This window comes from Alosa pseudoharengus, unplaced genomic scaffold (genome assembly GCF_046254945.1).
Source record: "Alosa pseudoharengus isolate Yale_2024_CS ecotype anadromous, Long Island Sound unplaced genomic scaffold, YU_APseudo_1.1 YU_APseudo_1.1_scf_7, whole genome shotgun sequence".
Lineage (NCBI taxonomy): Eukaryota > Metazoa > Chordata > Actinopteri > Clupeiformes > Clupeidae > Alosa > Alosa pseudoharengus.
Window position 1 is genome coordinate 41,238,743 of NW_027468859.1, and position 19,711 is coordinate 41,258,453.

At 40.8% G+C, this 19,711-nt stretch overlaps 1 protein-coding gene across 1 annotated transcript in view; it reads right to left on the reverse strand.

Annotated features, from left to right (window-relative positions):
• The window catches only part of cd2ap (CD2-associated protein), a 154,480-nt gene that overhangs the window by 27,413 nt on the left and 107,356 nt on the right, over positions 1 to 19,711 (reverse strand). Inside the window, exons 14-15 of the mRNA XM_076272389.1 lie at positions 6,214 to 6,329; positions 3,663 to 3,749 (exon numbers count right to left, since the gene is read on the reverse strand). Of these exons, the coding sequence (XP_076128504.1) occupies positions 3,663 to 3,749; positions 6,214 to 6,329 (203 nt within the window). The remainder of the gene's footprint in view (positions 1 to 3,662; positions 3,750 to 6,213; positions 6,330 to 19,711) is intronic.

Consider the following 19,711-nt stretch of genomic DNA (forward strand, 5'->3'; position numbering starts at 1 on the left):
CCGCTCACTCAGATCCTCTGACCAAAACCTCCTGGCTATCCCCCGCTCGAGACTCTCCACCCTGGGTGGCAGGTCCTTCAGTGCCTTGGCCCCCAAACTCTGGAACTCCCTCCCCCAACCTATTCGTGCCGGTCCTTCTTTTCCTTTCTTCAAAGCACATCTCAAGACCTTTCTGTTTAATGATCACTTCTCCTCCACACCCAACACATAGCTCCATACAGATAACTTGTCTTTGTTGCATTGTTTTGTTTGTTTGTTATTGTGTTTCCTTGCCTTCCTACTGTGTAAAGCGACCTTGGGTTTGAGAAAGGCGCTATATAAAATAAACGTATTATTATTATTATTACAGTCACATTAGCAGTTTCAATTCGCAGTTCAATCAACACACAGGGCAATCGTCTGATGAAGCCTTAATCCTCGAGTCCTCGATGTGGACTCGCAGGAAGCGGAAGTCTGCCACCCTCACCATGGTGTTGCTGTGATGGGGAGACAGGGGAGCAGTCGTGTGTGTAGAAGGAGTAGAGCAAGGGACTCAGCACACAGCCCTGAGGAGAGCCGGTACTGAGGCTTAGGGCTGTAGATGTGTGGTGGCCCACTCTGACCCTGTCTGCGGTCAGAGAGGAAGCTATTGATCCACATGCAGATGGTGTGTGGAAGCCCCACATCCCACAGTTTGACTACCAGCTTGTGAGGGAGGATGGTGTTGAATGCAGACCTATAATCCTCAAAGACAATCTGCACATAACTCCCCTGCTGCTTCAGGTGTGATAGTGCAGTATGGAGTGCTATGGCTATGGCATCCTTTCGGTTCGGTTCGGATCGATTCGCTCTGTAGGCAAACTGGTGGGGGTCAAGGCTGCGGGGCAGGGCTGCTGTGATGTGACTACGGACCAGTTTCTCTAAGCACTTCATCACCACTGGGGTGAGTGCCCCTGGTCAGTAGTCGTTGAGGCTAGAGATGTGAGGTTTCTTGGGCAGGGGGACTATAGTTGAGGATTTCAGGCAGGGTGGGACAGTGGACTGTGCCAGGGACTGGTTGAAGATCTTTGTGAAGATTCCAGCCAGCTGATCTGCACTGTCCTTCAGCACGCATCCCAGAACACCATTAGGACCAGCCGCCTTCCTCGTGTTGACACTGTGATGTCTCTGGTGCTGTGACCTTGAAGCATGCAAAGATGATGTTCAGCTCCTCTGCCAGCGCAGGGTGCACCAGCGCAAAATTTAGGTGCACCCAAATTTTTCATCGTGCCACCTTTAACGCCACAATTTCAAGGTCACCTTTTTATTGCTCTCCATATTCATTCGGTGTCTGAACTGTTGTCAGAGCATGGACGGGGGAATGACCGTATTGATTTGATTTTGGAGCCCCCACCGCCTTGACACCATCAGTAATATTGAATACTGTGTGATCATTAACATCAGTGGCAACCCTAGTCTCTGCTTGACTCTCCACACACACACAGAAAATGATGACTTGTAGTATGTTTCTATTTCATATTTTGGAATTCATAGTATTTTATGATCTGCATAAATGCTAATAGAATAAAATATTTAGTAATTTGAATACTTCATATTGAATTTTAAACTATTACACTTGTCTTTAATGACTCCAGTATGACATGAAGACACGTGTATAAAAAATCATATCTAGCTTTGTTGGGTGACAAACTTGTGATTGTGTGTGATGCCATTTGGATGGTAACTGGACAGGTGAGCGCGAAGATTGGATGTCCTGGATGCGTAAGTAAACTGTTTTTTTGCAGAGTCGGCAAACTACACTATCTTAAATGGTTACTTTTACGGTGTAGAACCCAAAGTATTTCCAGACAGCACTTTTTAGATGACGTAATTGTCCGCTCAGGCTGGCCATTCTGTATCTTCCATTTTCGAAACGGGGGCTATTGAGAGGGTTCTGGCTCCAGTCATTATTGTGGTTACTGGCTATTAGCTTGATTTGGTCATGGGCCAACGCTACAATACGTTTGAGATGGCAAACAATAAAATAAAACACAAACTAATCATATACTGTAAAAATGCGCTACACATGGCACTAAAAACCGAATAGTTTATTTTATAGTTCGACTAAGGATATTTCACGTCATGTTCGAATGCATATTCGAATATCAAATTAAAGAAAGCAACAAGTAGCCTAGCATACAACTTTTGTTGCTACTACGGATATTTCACGTCATGTTCGAATGCATATTCGAATATCAAATTAAAGAAAGCAACAAGTAGCCTAGCATACAACTTTTGTTGCTGCGTGCGCTGTTATTCTCTCTCCTGCTCAAAGATAGATAGATAGATAAATAGATAGATACTTTATTGATCCCCAAGGGGAAATTCAAGGGTCTCAGTAGCATACAGACATCACACACAACATGCACTTACAGCAGAAATGGTAAACATAAGTATAAGTATAAACATATAACTAAACTCCACTGTACAATAAAGTAAGGTGTGCGTGCATATAGTTCTGCATTAAATTGATTTTGATAATGTGACTTTACAGAAATAGTACAGAACAGTAAATGTCAGTAGGCTACTGTCATGCAGTTCATGGGATACTGTGCAGAGTTGTGAATTTATGGTATGCCAACTTGCTGTGAATACACACAGGGGAAATTCTCTCTCATTGTTAAGTATCCTGATGGTACGCACAGTGTGTGCGGCCGTACACCTGCAGGCGCACCTTTTCTAACCTACCCTAAATCGATAAATGTGTGTTTTAAGTGTGAGAAGATCTCCGTTAGGAATTACGTAAATAAATCGCCTAGGCCTGCAGGTAATGCATGTATAGTGTAGGCTAGCCTAAATTTCCGAGGCAACCTCAGTGATAACTTTAGACAACATAGCGAACGAAATGGGAGCGGGATGGGATTCGGGAGTCTTTCTCTTGGGATTTTGCAGGACAGGATTTTTTGGGGGGTCCAGTCACGTGATCGGGATATGACGGGAGTATTTTCGTGGGATCGGGATGGGATGGGATGGGAGGGACAATTGATTCCTGTGTCCCCCTCTAGTGAGCACTACAGTACATTACACTACACTAATGTTACATTACACTTAACATTAGCCTACTATTATTTGTTGCTGTGCGGACCACAGCTGAAGGTTAAAAGCTGTGTGTGAGGAGAAAAGACACATAGGCTATGGGAAGCACTGACTGTCATTCTAAAAAAATTAGGTATTGTGACGTTTCTAACTTCAGGGACAGTTTTTTTGTAGTTTTGGTGCACTGTGCAACATTGGCCAATGGAGAACAAACTCTTGGTTTCCTGATCGGATTTTATACAGCAACAAAGAGGATTCAATGAAGAATTTGTTGGTATTTCTACCCGCATCATGGGCTTGCTGTTTGTTTGGCTGTGTTGATGATCTGACCATAAACAGCTACAGCAACAAAGGGGAATGACTGAAAAATCTGTCCGTATTTGTTGGTAGGAAACCCATCATGACTGGAGGAGGTTGGGTCTGGGAGGCCAGATGTGGAGCCTTCTGGAGGTGTTGTGGGATAATATCTTGACTTGGTTGTTGATTGGCTGCTGCAGGAAATCCCCACCTATAGCACTAGGAATTTAGCATCTCTCCTGTGTATCTGAAAGTAATGTATTAATGAAGCTTGTACAACTCGAACAGAGTTAAAAGAACAATTAAATTACCTTCCCAAAGTCTGAAGGCTTGGTCAGATTACACTGAGAGACTTCATCCTCCTCTGCCCTTAGACTGTCACTTGTCTCCTTGCTTGGCTGGAATAAAATATACATATTCATAAATATACATATTTCTTAAAAAGATACAGCGGAAATATTTAACAGCAACCTTTTATCCCTTTTAATCTCTATTGAGATTCATTTACATCTGTGCTTTCCAAATAAATATGTGTTTTTCACATAAATATGGTAGGAGAAGGAGGAGACCTTGACTTAGGCTCTCAATTCAAGTGAATAAATATTACTGGCTTGGAAAATGTCAGTAAACATACAGCAATAATTCAGATAAGATGAGTAATAGGCCAACTGTTAGCTGCTGAAGGAGAATACTGTCAATGTTCAATCTGGGTTAAGATAAAGATGTCTTTAGGCACTGAAGAATGCTTGTATCATCTTCTTATAATTCCAAATAAAGACACCATGAGTGGACTCAATGTTAATCCAATCGAGTTAGCTAGAGCAGGTACAAATCTTGAAGTTGGCTGACGAAGTAAAAGTTATTTTGACTAGGATCATTATCACTTATTTTTTACATTTCTGAATCTGGGAAAGTCTAAAGCTAAAATGTTAATTGTTTGTGACTATTATCTGACTTTTACAGTATTCATGGGTTATGTGTATGTGTGTCATGTCATCCTATGAGTCATCCTATATGTGATTTTGTACTGTGTTTGTCTGCTAAAGGCAATCTTTGTAACATGTCTGAGTTTGTGGTAAGATCCCCATTACTCAATTTACAGAGCACTCTTCGGGTGAGTACTATTGTTCCTTGTAGTACTATTGCTGTCCTTAGTTGGGCAATGAGAGATTCTGTGAAGTAGTTGTGCCGTCATTCAGTCAACAGAATAGACAGATCGGGCATAGTCAGAGTGTAACAGCTCCTTTACAGTTCGAGAGTTACAGCTTTACCGGGTTTCTCTGAAACTGGGTGTTAACTATTTGGGTGTTAATACTCCATGAGGGGGGCTATCGAGCCCTGTGGTCGGCCATTTTGGCCCTGAAAGGAAATAAATATATGTTGCATATAGTTGCATTTTCTTGATTGGGATTCAAATGAAAGCAAAGCAAGTTACTTTATTAACTGAACTTTAAAGGAAAAGTCCGGTTTTTAGCACTTTAAGGCCCTTTTCTGGTTTGTTTTGGATGAACTAGAGTGGTGGACACCGAAATTTTGACGATTGGTCCTGTCTCGACTTTTCTGACTCGTTTTGAATCGCCTTTGACTTTTCAGGGTGGCTGGCAATGGGCATACTGTAGTAGGCTACTCAAACATGTCCTAAAACAACCCTTAACGTTCGTTTTCAAAACTGTGCAACTCACCGAGTGGTTAGTGGTGTTCGTTGATGTTCCAAAACAAGTAGCGTAGCGAAATACAGTTTCTGTCGTCTTTTATTTGCAATTTTGTAAAATCCCATTGATTTCTGTTGGAAGACTCATTGCACGTTGATATTACTGCGCCACCGTCTATGCTTCAGGCTCAAATATTGAGTGGATATATTTGATACATTTGATACATTGCACCGATATATTTGATTTTAATAAACAACATCTAACCCCACTAACCACTCGGTGAGTTGCACAGTTTGTTTGACGATTATGTTTATGTAACTTACTCATGTCGAAACTATGTACATTACCAACCTAATTCGTTTGCAATACCCCGTGTATTGTACAAATTTTGCATGTAGCTACACTTACCATAATATCCCATGCAAAACGGTTAGCTTGCTAGCTAGCTAACTGTGGAACTTCAGTATAACATAGCCAATTATGTCACCTAGTTGTAGGAAATAGGCTACGTTCATATTACAAGTGATAGAATGAATGTGTGACTTATGTTTAGTTGATGTTATGACATGTAAAGTTAAGCTTGCTGAACTTAATTATAGTCAGCCACGGGCAGTTTGACTGTGCCTATCGATACATTCGTGACACTCCTGTTAGTAAACTGGAAAGAGCAAAACATAGGAACATGGTCACATTAATCCCATAAACAAACAGATAACTCTTACACCAACCTTATTTTGTGCCTTTTATTCACGTTTGTTTCAAGATTTAGTAAGTATTCTATAAGCCCTTTTCGCTCCCCACTTTGATGCAGCATAGGTTTCCATTATATCAGTCATCTTTCCCCTAAAAGGGGGCGTGTATGTGCAGCACATACAACGTTCCATTCCATTCGTCAGTGCATATTGTTTAGTTTCCGGTCTAGCTAGATCAGGTGTGGTGTTTGTTACACCAAAAAGAACGTTAATGTCGCGATAAAAAAATTGACGCCATTAAAATAGGTTCACGTTAACGCCGTTAAAAACGCGTTTAACTGACAGCACTAGTATTTAACTTTATCTCCAACCTATTCAATAGACAATAACAGGTCTTCTCCTTTAATTCCTTTAAAGCAACTGTACACTTAGTTTCAAATGAGTTATTGGTCAGTGTGTGCACAAGGTGGTGACAAAGCACATGCATAAAAATCTGAAAACACCTGAATGGCACTCACAGAAGGGCCTCCAAACTGTGCAGGAAGTCTTCTCCCGGGCATTTTGGGTCTGTTTGCAGTTGGATGAGAGAGTTTCTCAGAGGTTGCGGAGACATCATCAAAGCTCATGAGGTCAGCTATGGAAAGGAAAATGTCAATCAATAAACAATCATCCAAGCATAACACTAGACTGAAACAAAAAAGAGAAAGCTAAAATAGACAAATAGCAGATAGAGAGACATAGCAAATATAAAAATGATATCACTCAAACAACAGCAATCCAAAAAGCCAATGTCTGCTCTCAAGTATGCCACCTTGCTTGGATTTGGCTAGCTGTTTCCTATTAGAGTGACTCTACATTTACCCCATCAATTATAATGTGAGATCATAGCTGTTGTGTATGACAAAGACCCAGACCTGGTATTAACTATTAGGACTCCAGCGATTAGTTGACCAAGTCGACAACGTTGATTATGAAAATTTGTTTATGCGGAATTTTATTGTTGACACGTCATATTTTAATAGGCAACCTGAAGGACTAAAATAAAGTATTTGCTACTCCACGCAAATGTTCAATAGCATATGAATGAGGACACAATGGAGTTAGAAGCAGTGAGGTGAAGGTAAGGCTAAAACTTTTCAACAAACTTTCAAACGTGTAGGGAACATTTAAGTGAAATAAAGCAACATATACAGACTCAGTAAAGCAGAGTCGTCATTTCACACGGCAGCACAACAGTGATGCATATGAACATATCAAACACTAGCACACTGGAGCGGTGATCTAACATTACTCTGAGTCCAGATGGGTACATTTTACCAAGTAGCCTAACTATTTCAATAACCGATGCCCTTGTGCCAGCTAGCTATATTGTTATATCATAGTGTTTATGTTCGTTTATTGAAAAAAAGGTCTCAAATATTACATTACATTACTTTACATTTAGCAGACACTTCTTGACCAAAGTGACTTACATAATGTCAGCTATATTACAAGGGATCACATTGTCCCCGGAGCAACTTGGGGTTAAGTGCCTTGCTCAAGGGCACAACAGTGGAAGCCGGGAATTGAACCGACAACTTTCAGGCTACTGCACGCTATCCCAGCTCCTTAACCACTACACTACCACTGCCCTAAATATGATTAGTAGCCTATGTGAACGCTGTAATAGTTGATGTATTAAGTGCAATAAAACAGTGAAAAGGACTAGCCTAGCATTTGATTGTGTTAATAACGCTACAAGTGTATTCTGCATTTAGCATGCCATTAATATGTTTAATTAACTATGGTGGCCTATGGTGACCAACTATGATAAACTATGATGGCCTACAATTTGTGAATAAACATATTACAGCGTGTTGATCTTTCTATTTTAATAGTACAAAGCACATTATTGGCTTATTTGCACAATATATTTTTGTTGAACAGACTAGGTTACTTGCACTTTAATTTGTAAGGCCTATTAATAAATAAATTAATTCCAAGTGATACAAACACATTTGATTACGCTATCAAGCTTAAGTTTCATATGTGACCTGATCTAGCAAAATGAGTGACAGTGATCCAAAATTCAAAAAATTTAGATTTTGGTATCAGTGGACAGATGACACCATGAGCTTTACAATGATATCTTGATAGGGAAAGGGAAACTTGGCAGGATTAGCTATATATTTCCCCCTCTGCTGGAGAAATTGTGCATTATGCGATTTCAAACTGTGGAAAAAGGTAACAATAAAGCACATGGATTTGTTTACAAGCTAGCGAAACAGTTAGCATAAGCTCGGCAGAACAATATGGATGTTACAAGGTAAGAAACACGATTTAAAACGAGCTTCTTGTTTCTCACTTCTCTTTCCGGGACGGTAGTCTCAATGTTTCAAGGTTGGTTTTCTGCCTAGGGACGCTAGGGGCAGCGGGAAAAGTCACCATTTTCACTGGAACAGGTCATTTAACCATCCAAATGATTTCTAAACGGGTTTATTACGTTGAAATAGTTGCCAAGTTCCCCTTTAAGATACAGCATTTTGAATTATGGCCTCCCGCCATCTTTTTCCAATTGAAAAGCTGAGAAAATTGTGTTTGAAGTTACAGATTACAGGCAGGTACAGGTAGGATTTGCCAACTTGTATAATATTTTTTGTAACTTTATATTCTTGTCTTGACTATGAAAATATTAGGTAAATGAATGCCTCTTCTTTCATATATCACTAAAAAAGAAAAACTACTATGAGCATTTAAATTATGTTTAGGCAGAATGGACAACAGGTGAGATTTGTGGGTAGAGGACTAAGAGTGTATGTAGAGGACTACAACCGCTTCATGGGAGGGGTAGATCCCGGAGACCAGCTATGCTCCTATTACAGTTATCAACACCATGCAATGAAGTGGTACCACCGGTTGTGAACGCCTACATTTTGCACAAGGGAAGTGGCAATACAATGCTGCCCTACAAAGGCAAAAGGCAGTAACTGACCGGAGTGTCAAACTGAGAAAAAATACTTTAAAGTGTTTTGCTTTGTCACAAATGTATTACAGGTACAGTAGAGCAATGAAAATCTGGTGACTTGTTGCCCTGATGAAGAAACATGGTATGAATGTTGTAGACAGCTGCACCGCAGCATCCCTAAGATTACCAAAAGTTGATCTCATATGTATTGTCCAGTTTTAGCCTACATGTCTTTGAAAGTCTGCTTGTTTGTAAAGTCTGTAGATGACAACAATGTATAGTAACCTACCATTTTGTCAATTTCAGTACAGCAATCATTGAGTATATCAGCTCTGCTCATTATTATGTTACATACATTTTACAGAAAATTATGTAATGAGATGTGTGTATATTTTGAGTATTAATATATTAAGTTACATATTTTCTTATGAATATTACCTATTGTGTGTATTTTTGAGGTGATAATTGATTAGTACCAATTGTAAATTGTATTGTGTAACTGCTGTTTGAAATGACCACAATGAAATACACAAGGTTTTTGGGAGCCCTAAAGAATGGCAGTGGTGTTACATACTTTGTTATTTGACTTTAGCCTTCAAAAATGGCGTAAAACAAGTTTTTTTCTTTTTGGATCAGAATGTTTGTCTGGCAGTGTGTGTTTGTATGTGTGTGTGTGTGTGCTTGGTTCCAAAACGCTATATATTCTTCACCGTAATGCATTTTCATTAATCAATCTTTTACCAAAGTAATTTCAGTGGAACTGTAATTGGCTTATTGTTATTTGATTTATTTTTACTCAGTCAAAACAACAACTTCAACTCCACTTTTATTGATATTACCTAAATAACATGACTTGGATTTATACACAATTAAATAACATACATGATTTATAGTGTTTTGGAAAAGAGCTCTTCATATGTTAGCTAGGCTAAATAATTTCCAAGACAGTATAGGCTACCCATATCTGGGAAAGTATGATGTGATCATGCTTGCATATTGTTTTGCATTCATGTCACCTGAAGCATGCCGGTAGAAATATCTATTCAAAACCTTATTACTCGGGAACGGCTTACTGTACAGAGGAATGCATCCTCATGTCCCGTAAGTTCTGCTGTTTATTATGACCGCCGCTAGCGAATCGGTCATATAGGGATTGTCAAAGTTTTTTTTTTTTTTTCTTCCCCCGTCATCTACTTCCTGAATTTTTGGTCAACGATACCCGGGACACCGAACCACCGGGGCACATGAAATTTGGTGGGTATGTAGCCCCACTAGACTTTTACGGAAAATTTTCGTTTGGTCCCCGGGGGCCACTCCCCCCCCCCCCCCCCCGCGCTGGGCCCCCTGAAACCCAAAAAATGCAGTTTTTCCTAAATAACTACCTGAACCGTGGCACCGAGGATGAAGAAATTTTTATGGTATGTTGGTCTCAAGGGCCCACATCAACCTAGCCCATAATCACTAATTTGTGATTTGCACCCCCCCACTAAAAAATGAAAATGCAATATCATTCTGCTTTAATCGCCCCTCTCTTCAGTTAAGATGTTCAGAACTGCACCAAATTTTATGTGTATGATTAACCTGACATTCTCTGGGGGTATGCCAAGTTTTGTAGAATTTCATCCATGGGGGGGTCTAAAAAAATTAAGTTATGTGTACATTTAGTGACTGTACACTCATTGGCCTGTAGATGGTGGTGCACACATATACACACGCACACACACACACACAGGTACGCACATACCATCAGTATCGGCAATTACAACGGCCGATACATAATTTGGCTGCATTTCCAGTATTAGCGCCACGTAGTCGTTTGTCCACCAGATGGCGCATCGTTGCAGTGAGACGTAATTTTGTTGGAAGTTAATCTAAAGTGGGTTGGAAAGACCCTACACTTCCTACAAGGACAAGACTGTAGTTTACGCAGAGAACATCTAATAAGGGTAGGATTATTTCTGCATGACATGTAATTCCCATTTCTTCTTGAAGCCGAAATAGGCTAAATCTGAGAATGTTTATCGGACATTCTTGGTTTTTACTGCAGGTAGGCTACGTTAATCTTAAGTTATATCAATAGCCTAGAGTAGGTAAAATAATGTTACCGTTAGCATTGGTTGAGTGATGGAGGCCAATTTGATTATTGATGTATTTGTAGAAAACCATAAATGCGGTTATAGGCTACCAAGAAAATTGATCACAGCACTAATTGCATCTTTCGACTGTCATCTCATTTGCTTATGACCATAACCTAGGCTACTAACAGGAGCTAAGTGAGTTAGCCACAACACGTTCACTACGTGATGGTTTTCTAATGGAAAAAATTTAGGCTACCTGAAAGATAACCTGTCTATGATGCATCCTAGGCTAAACACCGGGCTGGGAAATTTAGCTCAAAGTCTCAAAAAGCATCTGTGTCAATGTTCATTCCCAAACACCCATATAAGCTACTTCAATCCTCTATTTTCAAAGGTGATTCAAGTAGGGAAGAGCATGGCTCAAAGTAAAGTAACTAGGACTGAAACTACATAAATTCGTCAAAGTAAATAATTTGTGTCAACTCGCCGCAATGTAGATTTATTAACGCACCCGTGACACGAGTGATCTACATCTCCATTTAAACCAAATGTTTTAGAGCGCACGTTGAGAGATGTATCCAGGGCAGGGCTGTACCTACACATATTTGTTGCACGTGCTACAAAAATCATTATTTGCGATGGATGATTTAGTACCAACGTTACACCGGTCCAATACAGTTTTGCCTATGGCTATACCGTGAGACTGAGACGTTTTTTGTTTGTTCTAAGTGTGTGTTTAGGGTGTGAGAGGGGAGTCGATGTGCTTTGATTCCAGTTTGGTAGTAGTAGTCTATGCGATTAAAAAACATGTGTGTGTGAAGTATCCAAACAATGATAACGCTTTCATTATGGCTGCTTTAGCCACAGACCTTGAGCTACTGTACAGTGGGTTGGGTTCCATTTAGAAGTGTCGCTTTCCTTGATTCACACAGCTGCGTGAAATGTATTACTACTGATATGCAAAACTATTAACTTTTCGCCAAGAGGTGACAGCTTAAGTCCGCTTGATACTGTAAGCCATTGGTTCCCAAAGGAGATTTTATTTGGGTCGCCAGCATAGCCTAGTGACAATTTATGTTGTGTAATAGGCCTACCATAGGGCCTACTTTATATAGCTTATAGTTTGTTAACAGTCACGGTTTTGTCATAACTTCCTCTATGCATTTTTGCATTTAGAATAGCTCTGAAACCGGGGGCGAACACGTCGCAGGGGGGGTGCCAGTGCGTGGATATCTCAATCGCAAAATTAAACAATATTTAGGCTGGGTGAACTCAGCCTGCTCTGCCGGCGATTCCTTTTCGATTTCTTATTGAGCTTGGTCTGGCGAAAGCCTGACTAACCATGGACCTCATAGTTGCAAAATGCAAGGGAACATGAATCAGCATATTATTTGCACAACCAATAACGGACAGTAGCTCTTCAACTTGGCCCGTTAAAATGTGTATGAACAGTCTAGCAACGCATTTCATGAAGGCCCTTTTGGACATGTCAGTTATTTGCACCACTGGGTAAAACGGCATTTTGTTTTAGACTACTGGTATTTAATTTGTGCATTGACAATAAAGCTGAATATCATATGAACTAGATGACTAAACTTATGCATATGTAGAAGAAGAAACATTCACAAAAATCCATGACATGACCTCTCTTCTTGATAGCTGTTGAAAACTGCATGGAACTGACAGGGATTGTTTTGTTTAATAATACATAAATAAATACATTATGCTGCTACCTTCTGCTTTTCCCAAATACAATGTAGCCTACAGGTGTACCTTTAATCAGTCCAGTTGCAATGGATGGACTGTGATGAACTGCCCTACTTGTGATTGTTTAGATATTTTAAAGGTTTTATAACAATGCTACAAATTTTTTGGCAAGTGCTACAAATCTATTCACCTTTGCAGCGCCAGTAGTGCGGCCCGCAAACACACATTCCAATCAAGCATGTACACAAAAGTTTCAAGAGTGGGGGATGGAGTAGAAGATGGAGACAAATTCATTAATATGATTTATTTTCGCTGAATGGATGTACAGGACTGAGCGGCGGTCATATTTTGTACCGCTATGCGGTACATCTAGTTCTGATATGGTTCGTGAGATATACCAGCGAGAGTAATGGGTGGATATGAACGAAGCACTGTGTGCAGAATGGAAATATGAGGAAATTGCATGTATATCCAACGTTAATTTTCTTGCAAACCGTTCATCACAGCACCTAGTTCCCGTTCCGCCCCTATCTGTGTGATTTATGTGTGATAAATACTCTGTGAGCAATTCAACAGAGAATAATGGATGTGAATTTGGACGCATATTATTACTATATATTTTTAGGAGGGCTTTTGATCATCTTAGGGTGGCTTCAGCCTCCCCAAAACAGGTCTGACAACTTTCCTGATAACAGCTAAAATATATAGTAATTTGAATATAATTCATATAGATTTTTAAACTATTACACGTATCTTTAATGTCATTACATTGGTGGTGTGTAGGTCTAATTGAGTGCCTGTCACTTTAAGAATAACGTGAAAGTAATTAGCTTTCAGGTTTTAGGTTAGTGGAAAATAGTTGTGCATAGTGGAAGGATACATGGATGCAATTTATTGTGTTTTATATGTCATTAGAAAAAATAAATGCTCAAAAAACTAACGAGACAAAAAATATCTTTCTGTGCTCATAAAAGAGACGAGTCTCTTGAAACGTTCATTTCTATGATTTCGGTGAGCACCACACTAATGACAGACATGACGCGTGAGCTAACGGGAGAAAAGGAGCTCTCTCTGGATGTAAAAGTTTGCCAATATGTTGCGTAGCCTATTTCTGAAATGTCATTACACCCAACAGTAGATTTAAATTAACTTAATTTCATAGCCTATGTAGGGTAGCAACACAAACATCAACTTAACATTAGCCTACTATTATTTGTTGCTGTGCAGCCACAGCATCACACTTATCACTGTAGGCTCCTTATCACATGACACCTGCAGGTTGAAAGCTGTGTGTGTGTACAGTGGGTCCCCGTTAAAAATTGACACTTCATTCACGATCATGGTGAATGGTGAAATGTAAGTACAACTGCAGCCGCTTGGGGGCAGCATAGTCCGCTGTGGAGTTCCACGGTCGAACCAGACGAATTCGACAGCAAGGGCTGTGATTGGCCGAGTTTTCAGTGCGTTTCTCTGTGTTTTTAGCAGCCCCTGCAACATGCTAGTCCACTGTAGCCTAAGCCTTGTACATAATGTTAAACATAGTTTTGGATTCAGTGGCAAGATTTCTTGATTGTACAGTGTCTGTCTCTCAGTAATGTTTTAAAATGAGAGCTTCGTCAGCTGGCAGTAGGCTACTTTGTCGGTAGTCATGAGAAGTTCGCTTGCTAACAGAACATAAATATGCTGCCCAGAAACCTTGTGAATAGACTTTGCCTACAGCATCTCCTTAACAGTAATGTTAACAAAATGACAGCATTCATATGACAAAGAAAAACGAATTCGGTCACTCAAGACTGTGCCACAGCAACCAGTGTAGGCTACAGTCCTACCCAATAGTCCTACTCGAAGCAGATAGCGTTGTCGGTCGAGTGGGTTAATGCACGTATTTCCAGAACAGGTCTGCAACTTTCAGGCAGTTTTGAGTTCGAATCTAGGCAGGAGCAGAGCCATATAAAGGCCTAGGCCTATTGTTATCATTTTTTGCAAGGTGTTGCTCCTGGCAATACTTGTTTATAAGATGTTTGGTGATTAATTGATACAGTGGGCATCGCTTTCAAATGGCCACTTCAGTCGCGCATTACGAGGCGTGAAGCTGCGTGAAGCTTTAGTACCACTTTCAGCCACTGTGCGTCGCTCTGCCACTGTACATCGCTCTGTCAGTAGCCTGACTGCCGCCCCTTCTGAAAAAGCAGGAGGCTACCAAACATAATTGTTACCGAGAGGAATCCCAGCCTACGAATTCAATAACAAAATAAATCATGCATAATTAAACATTACCTCGATTAAGGCTACTTGGGTATGGCTTAAGGCTTGACTACACGGTGGTAGCGAAAATCGAAATCTGCTATGTTATTGTCAGTGTTGGGGGCAATGCAACTACGCAAATCAAAACAGTGTCTTAATTTACCCTACTTCTTGACTGCAATGTAGTCAGTTGACTGCTTGACATGTCATTTTTATTTTTCTGTTTCTGTACAATAAACAAATACATCTGCTTTATGCCGCAGAATTACATTCATATTTGGCTGACTGCAGACGCGCCACTTCCCTCCCGATATTCCAAGATTTAGATAGTAGCCTATACAAAAAGCATAGGCTACTATCATAAAAATTCGTTAAAACGAATAGCTATTTGCAATTTGACAAAACACTGGTCCTCATTTTGCGAATGCGAGGACGATATGAGCCTGTTGCATTTAGTTAGATGTCCGAGTCACGCATGTTTGAAAACCACTGGCTCGTAATCACAATAATTTAACACACGACAGTTGGATAGCCTACTTCATCATGTCCCCATGCCTACATTTTTGTGAGTAGCATAGAGATCGTTAAAAACAATAAAGTAGCCTATGTCTCTCCGTTTGGGACATCGAATTAAAAATAAGTTATAGCCTATTTTTAATAGGGTAGACTACCGTCGGAGATGCTGACTGGCAAAGGCCTCGGGATAACACGTTATCTCCACTATCATCAGTAATGCCCCTTGATCAAAGTGGGGAATTAAATAAAAGTTTGAGAACCACTGGGTTAACAAGTTACCTGCAGTCCAGAGCAATATTCTGATGATCGGCGATGATATCGGCAAATGTTTGTTTTCCAAAGTAAGAATTTCACTTGACCATGCACCTTCGACAATGAATAGCTCATTACACTTGTTACTGTTAAACGTAGGCCTAACTGGTATCATTACAAACATTATTCTGTGTCCTAAAACTGGCATATTTTATGGCATTGTGTCATGTAAATTCGTTGCAAAATCTAGAGAAATGTGTGAGGTGGTCTGGTCAGCGGGGGACAATTGAGACACACATTGGATTGTGTTATTACTTGAACATTCCACACATATCCACAGCTGTGGTAGGCCTATCAGGGGCAGGAGGATTACTGTTAGCGCAGGCTTTATATACAATTCTTCAACAGAAGGCCTCGAATGCAGGCTTGCCCTGTGGTTTGCGCAGCCTACAGTAAATAACAGACCCGCCACAATGTGCGGTATGATGCTTTTTTAAGAGCAAGATGTTTTTGGTGCCCTACGCACACTGCATGTTCTTAAATAACAATGATCATCAGTAATATTCGACCATTCATTTGTGTAAATGGGCAAGCGTGACCACCTTGATTGGCTGATGATTGTAACGCGGGCATGATTCCAAACACCTCCCTTACGATAATGAGTGACATGTGACAGGTCTCAGAATGCGTGCGCTACACAAGGACGGAAGATGATGAATAACTGGGGCCGTAGGCTATTCACAAAGGCTTTTATCTTACCACTAGGAGTAGGCTACTCCTAAATCGCACTAAAAGATTTTAGCTTGGAGTTTTCTCTTAAAAGTTATTCACAAAGCCTTTCAGACAACTCCTAAACTAGGAGTGAGTCTTCGTTGCTATAGATGACGTCATTACTCATGCACGAGCTTGACTGAAGTGACCACCTTGATTGGCTGACGATAGTAACGCGGGAATGATTCCAAACACCTCCCTTCCGATGATGAGTGACAGGTGACAGGTCGGAGAATGCGTGCGCTACACAAGTAGTGAGAAGGAAGATGATTAATAACTGAATAAAAAGGCCTAGCCTAAATGAATAATGAGTAAGGCAAAACAAATAGCCTAGTAGCCTAATGAAACATACGGATTGATGTAGTATCTTTGTAACATTATTAAATTATTCTGTTACTATGCCTACGTTTGCAAAAGAGAACATTTTAATTTGATGCACAATAATGTTTAATTTACATTTTGACAATGATTAGCCTAGTTTTGGTTGTTGTTGGTGGCGTTATTGCATGTTAGTTATGCCTACAATGCAAAATTGCTTCCTCACTATTGCTGCATAGGATTTCAAAACACGGCAAAATGCCGCAGGTTTGTGAATAGGTGTGAGTTCTTTTAAGCTGTCAGAGGTGGGAAGGTGTGATTTGTTGGGGGCAGGGCCGAATTAACTGGTCACAAATGTCTGATGGCCCCCCTTCCCCCCCAGCCAACGTGAATCGGGTGGTCAGTTAATAGGCTGAAGATTTTTCCTGCCATCTAAGGCAGCGGTCCCCAAACACCGGGCCGCGGCCGGTACATTCCTAACCGGGCCGTAGCCTACGACATGAGTTTAAAAAAAATGCATGCAAACTAAACTCAATTTAATTCGCAATAATGTCACGTTTTTACATGGCATAGGCCTATATGCAGTTGTTTGATTGCACACATGTTTGCATTTTGCCAGGTCTATTTTCTTACGTCTGTCCCGCCTTCAACACTTTACATATTGCCTTCAGCGCTGCGCAGCCTCAGGTCAGCTCACTTCACTTGATCAGTTCTTGGCGAACGGTAGTGTCACACGAAGTTAGCTAAACTGCTAGAATGAGCATCAAAAAACAAGCATCTTTAGCAGACACTGGCCAGGGTGTTTAAGTTGCGAGAGCCGCTGCAGAGATTTCTTACAGAAAAAAAGTCACCATTAGCTGCACATTTTAGTGATGAGGACTGGGTGTCAAAACTCGCTTACCTATGTGGCATATTTGGGTTGCTTAATGACCTCAACCTGTCACTCCAGGGGAGAATGACGACTGTCTTTAAACTGGCAGATAAAGTCGCTGCATTTAAAGCCAAGCTTGATTTGTGGGGACGAATGGGGACGGGGTGTATTTGATATGTTCCAAACAGTAGTGGGGGTTTTGGGAGAGACTGAGGCAGGGCCCTTTCTCTTGCAGCTGGTGCGCGATTACCTTGTTGCGCTTTCAAATGAGTTTGAGCGTAAGGCTACTTCCCATCCTCCAAAGATCCACGGCAAACCAATGAGTGGGTCCGCAACCCATTTGTCAATATCCCGAATAGTCCTAACATGTCAGCGCAGGAGGAAGAGCAGTTGATCGAAATTGCAAATGACGGTGGTCTTAAGAGTGTGTATGAGGAAACCTCTCTGGCGGGTTTTTGGATCAAAACCAAAGCAGAATATCCCGAGATAGCCGTAAAAGCGCTGAAAACGTTGCTACCATTTCCCACCACGTATCTATGCGAGGCCGGGTTTTCTGCAATGACTGCAACTAAAACCAAATTGCGCAATCGACTGGACATTTCAAACACACTGAGGGTGTCACTGTCTTGTTGCAGGGAACAAGCACAGGGCTCCCACTGATTATATTCATAATGCATGTTTAGTTCCCATGTTTTGTTCCCATATTTTGTTAAGCATGTTCACACTTGATAGATGTAGCTTCAAGTTGTTCAATTTTCATAGTTCATATTGTTACATTTTCACTTCTTCAAGTTCACGTTTTTCACGTTTTTAAGAGTTCGTTACCTTCTTTTCAAGTAATGCATGCACAACACATATGGAACATGGAACCCCCGAACCCCCAATACACCCCGCCCCCCCCCCGCCCCGCACGGTCCGTGAAAAAAAAAAAGGGAATCAAACCGGTCCATGGTAGGCTACGTAAAAGGTTGGGGACCCCTGATCTAAGGCACGAGCGCATCTGTGAGGCCAAGCCTCACCAAGTAGCTCGTTTGTTTACAACTACATTCCATTTAATTAAACTGCTTTATAGGCTATGCCGAAATAGTTGTCAACATTTTGAATATTAGTGTCGGGTGAATTGAAATGTTCTCAAAGTAGCCTTATGGCTGAAAGCTGCTTGGGATCCCCCCGTCAAGCAATATAACCATACAAACGCGCTTCCTGCACTCATTGTTTCAAAAAACTGAACTGAAGAGCTGTGGACGGCACGGCACGGTATGCCCAATGAAAATAAATTAACGCAACGCAACACAACACAGACACCGCTTCTCTCGCGTCAGTCACTGACATGAACAAAACACAGAACCCGCTTCTCTCACGGCAGTCACTGCAGTAGCCTAGAATAAATGCATGGGGAAAAACACTTCCCCATGACAAAGACATCGTAAAACACTGAAAGTTAATATTTTGTCACTAGCAACATATCGGAACTCCCCCTATTACCGTCGGTCCCGTATTTCCACCGTCTTGCGTGTATGTGTCACTTATATCCATTTCTATACAAACCAAGACAGCGGACTCCTAAAGAGACGCAACCACCCACACCATAGGTGTATCTAAATTAGCTATGTACCAAAAATGACATTTTACCGTGACTCAAAGAGCTGTAAACAGTGTTGTAAGGCTGCGTGTACACAACCGCTTGGAGCTCCAGTGGAATTTTAATTTCACGACAAGAATTCTCGGTCTAACCGTCCATGTGCCGTTAAGAACCAAACCAGATTTTGTTCAAATCTACACACCTATGGCTACTGAAAAATGTAAGGTTAATTTAGCAAATGTTATTTTTGAAGTGTTAAAAAACATCGTTGTTTTAGAATTTCTGAACAAAAGTGGTGATAATTGGGGGTGTTACGATACATCTGTCCTTTGTCAATGTGTTATGTTCCAAGTAGCCTATGCGTAATTCTGCTGTCTAAAGTTGTATGTTTATGACATTCAAGCAAGGAAAACGATGATTTGAAGACATCTGTTTCGTTGGAATGGCAAGGGGTAGCAACAGGGCAACACAGAGACAGGCCCGATGGCAGGGTTGTTATGAGAGTATTAAAATCTGGGATAGCCTATTCTACGGCAAGACAGCGGGGGAAAGTTAAAATACGTGATAAACACGGAAAAAGTTGGCATGCATTGTTTCGGTCCCCATGCACAGGGATTATTTGTCATATTATTAATCACATATGATTATTTGTGAAATTGTGCAAACAGGCGCAACACATTTGAAAAGGAAGGACTGGTAGCATGCAAGCTCAGGAAAGATTGATTTAAGAACG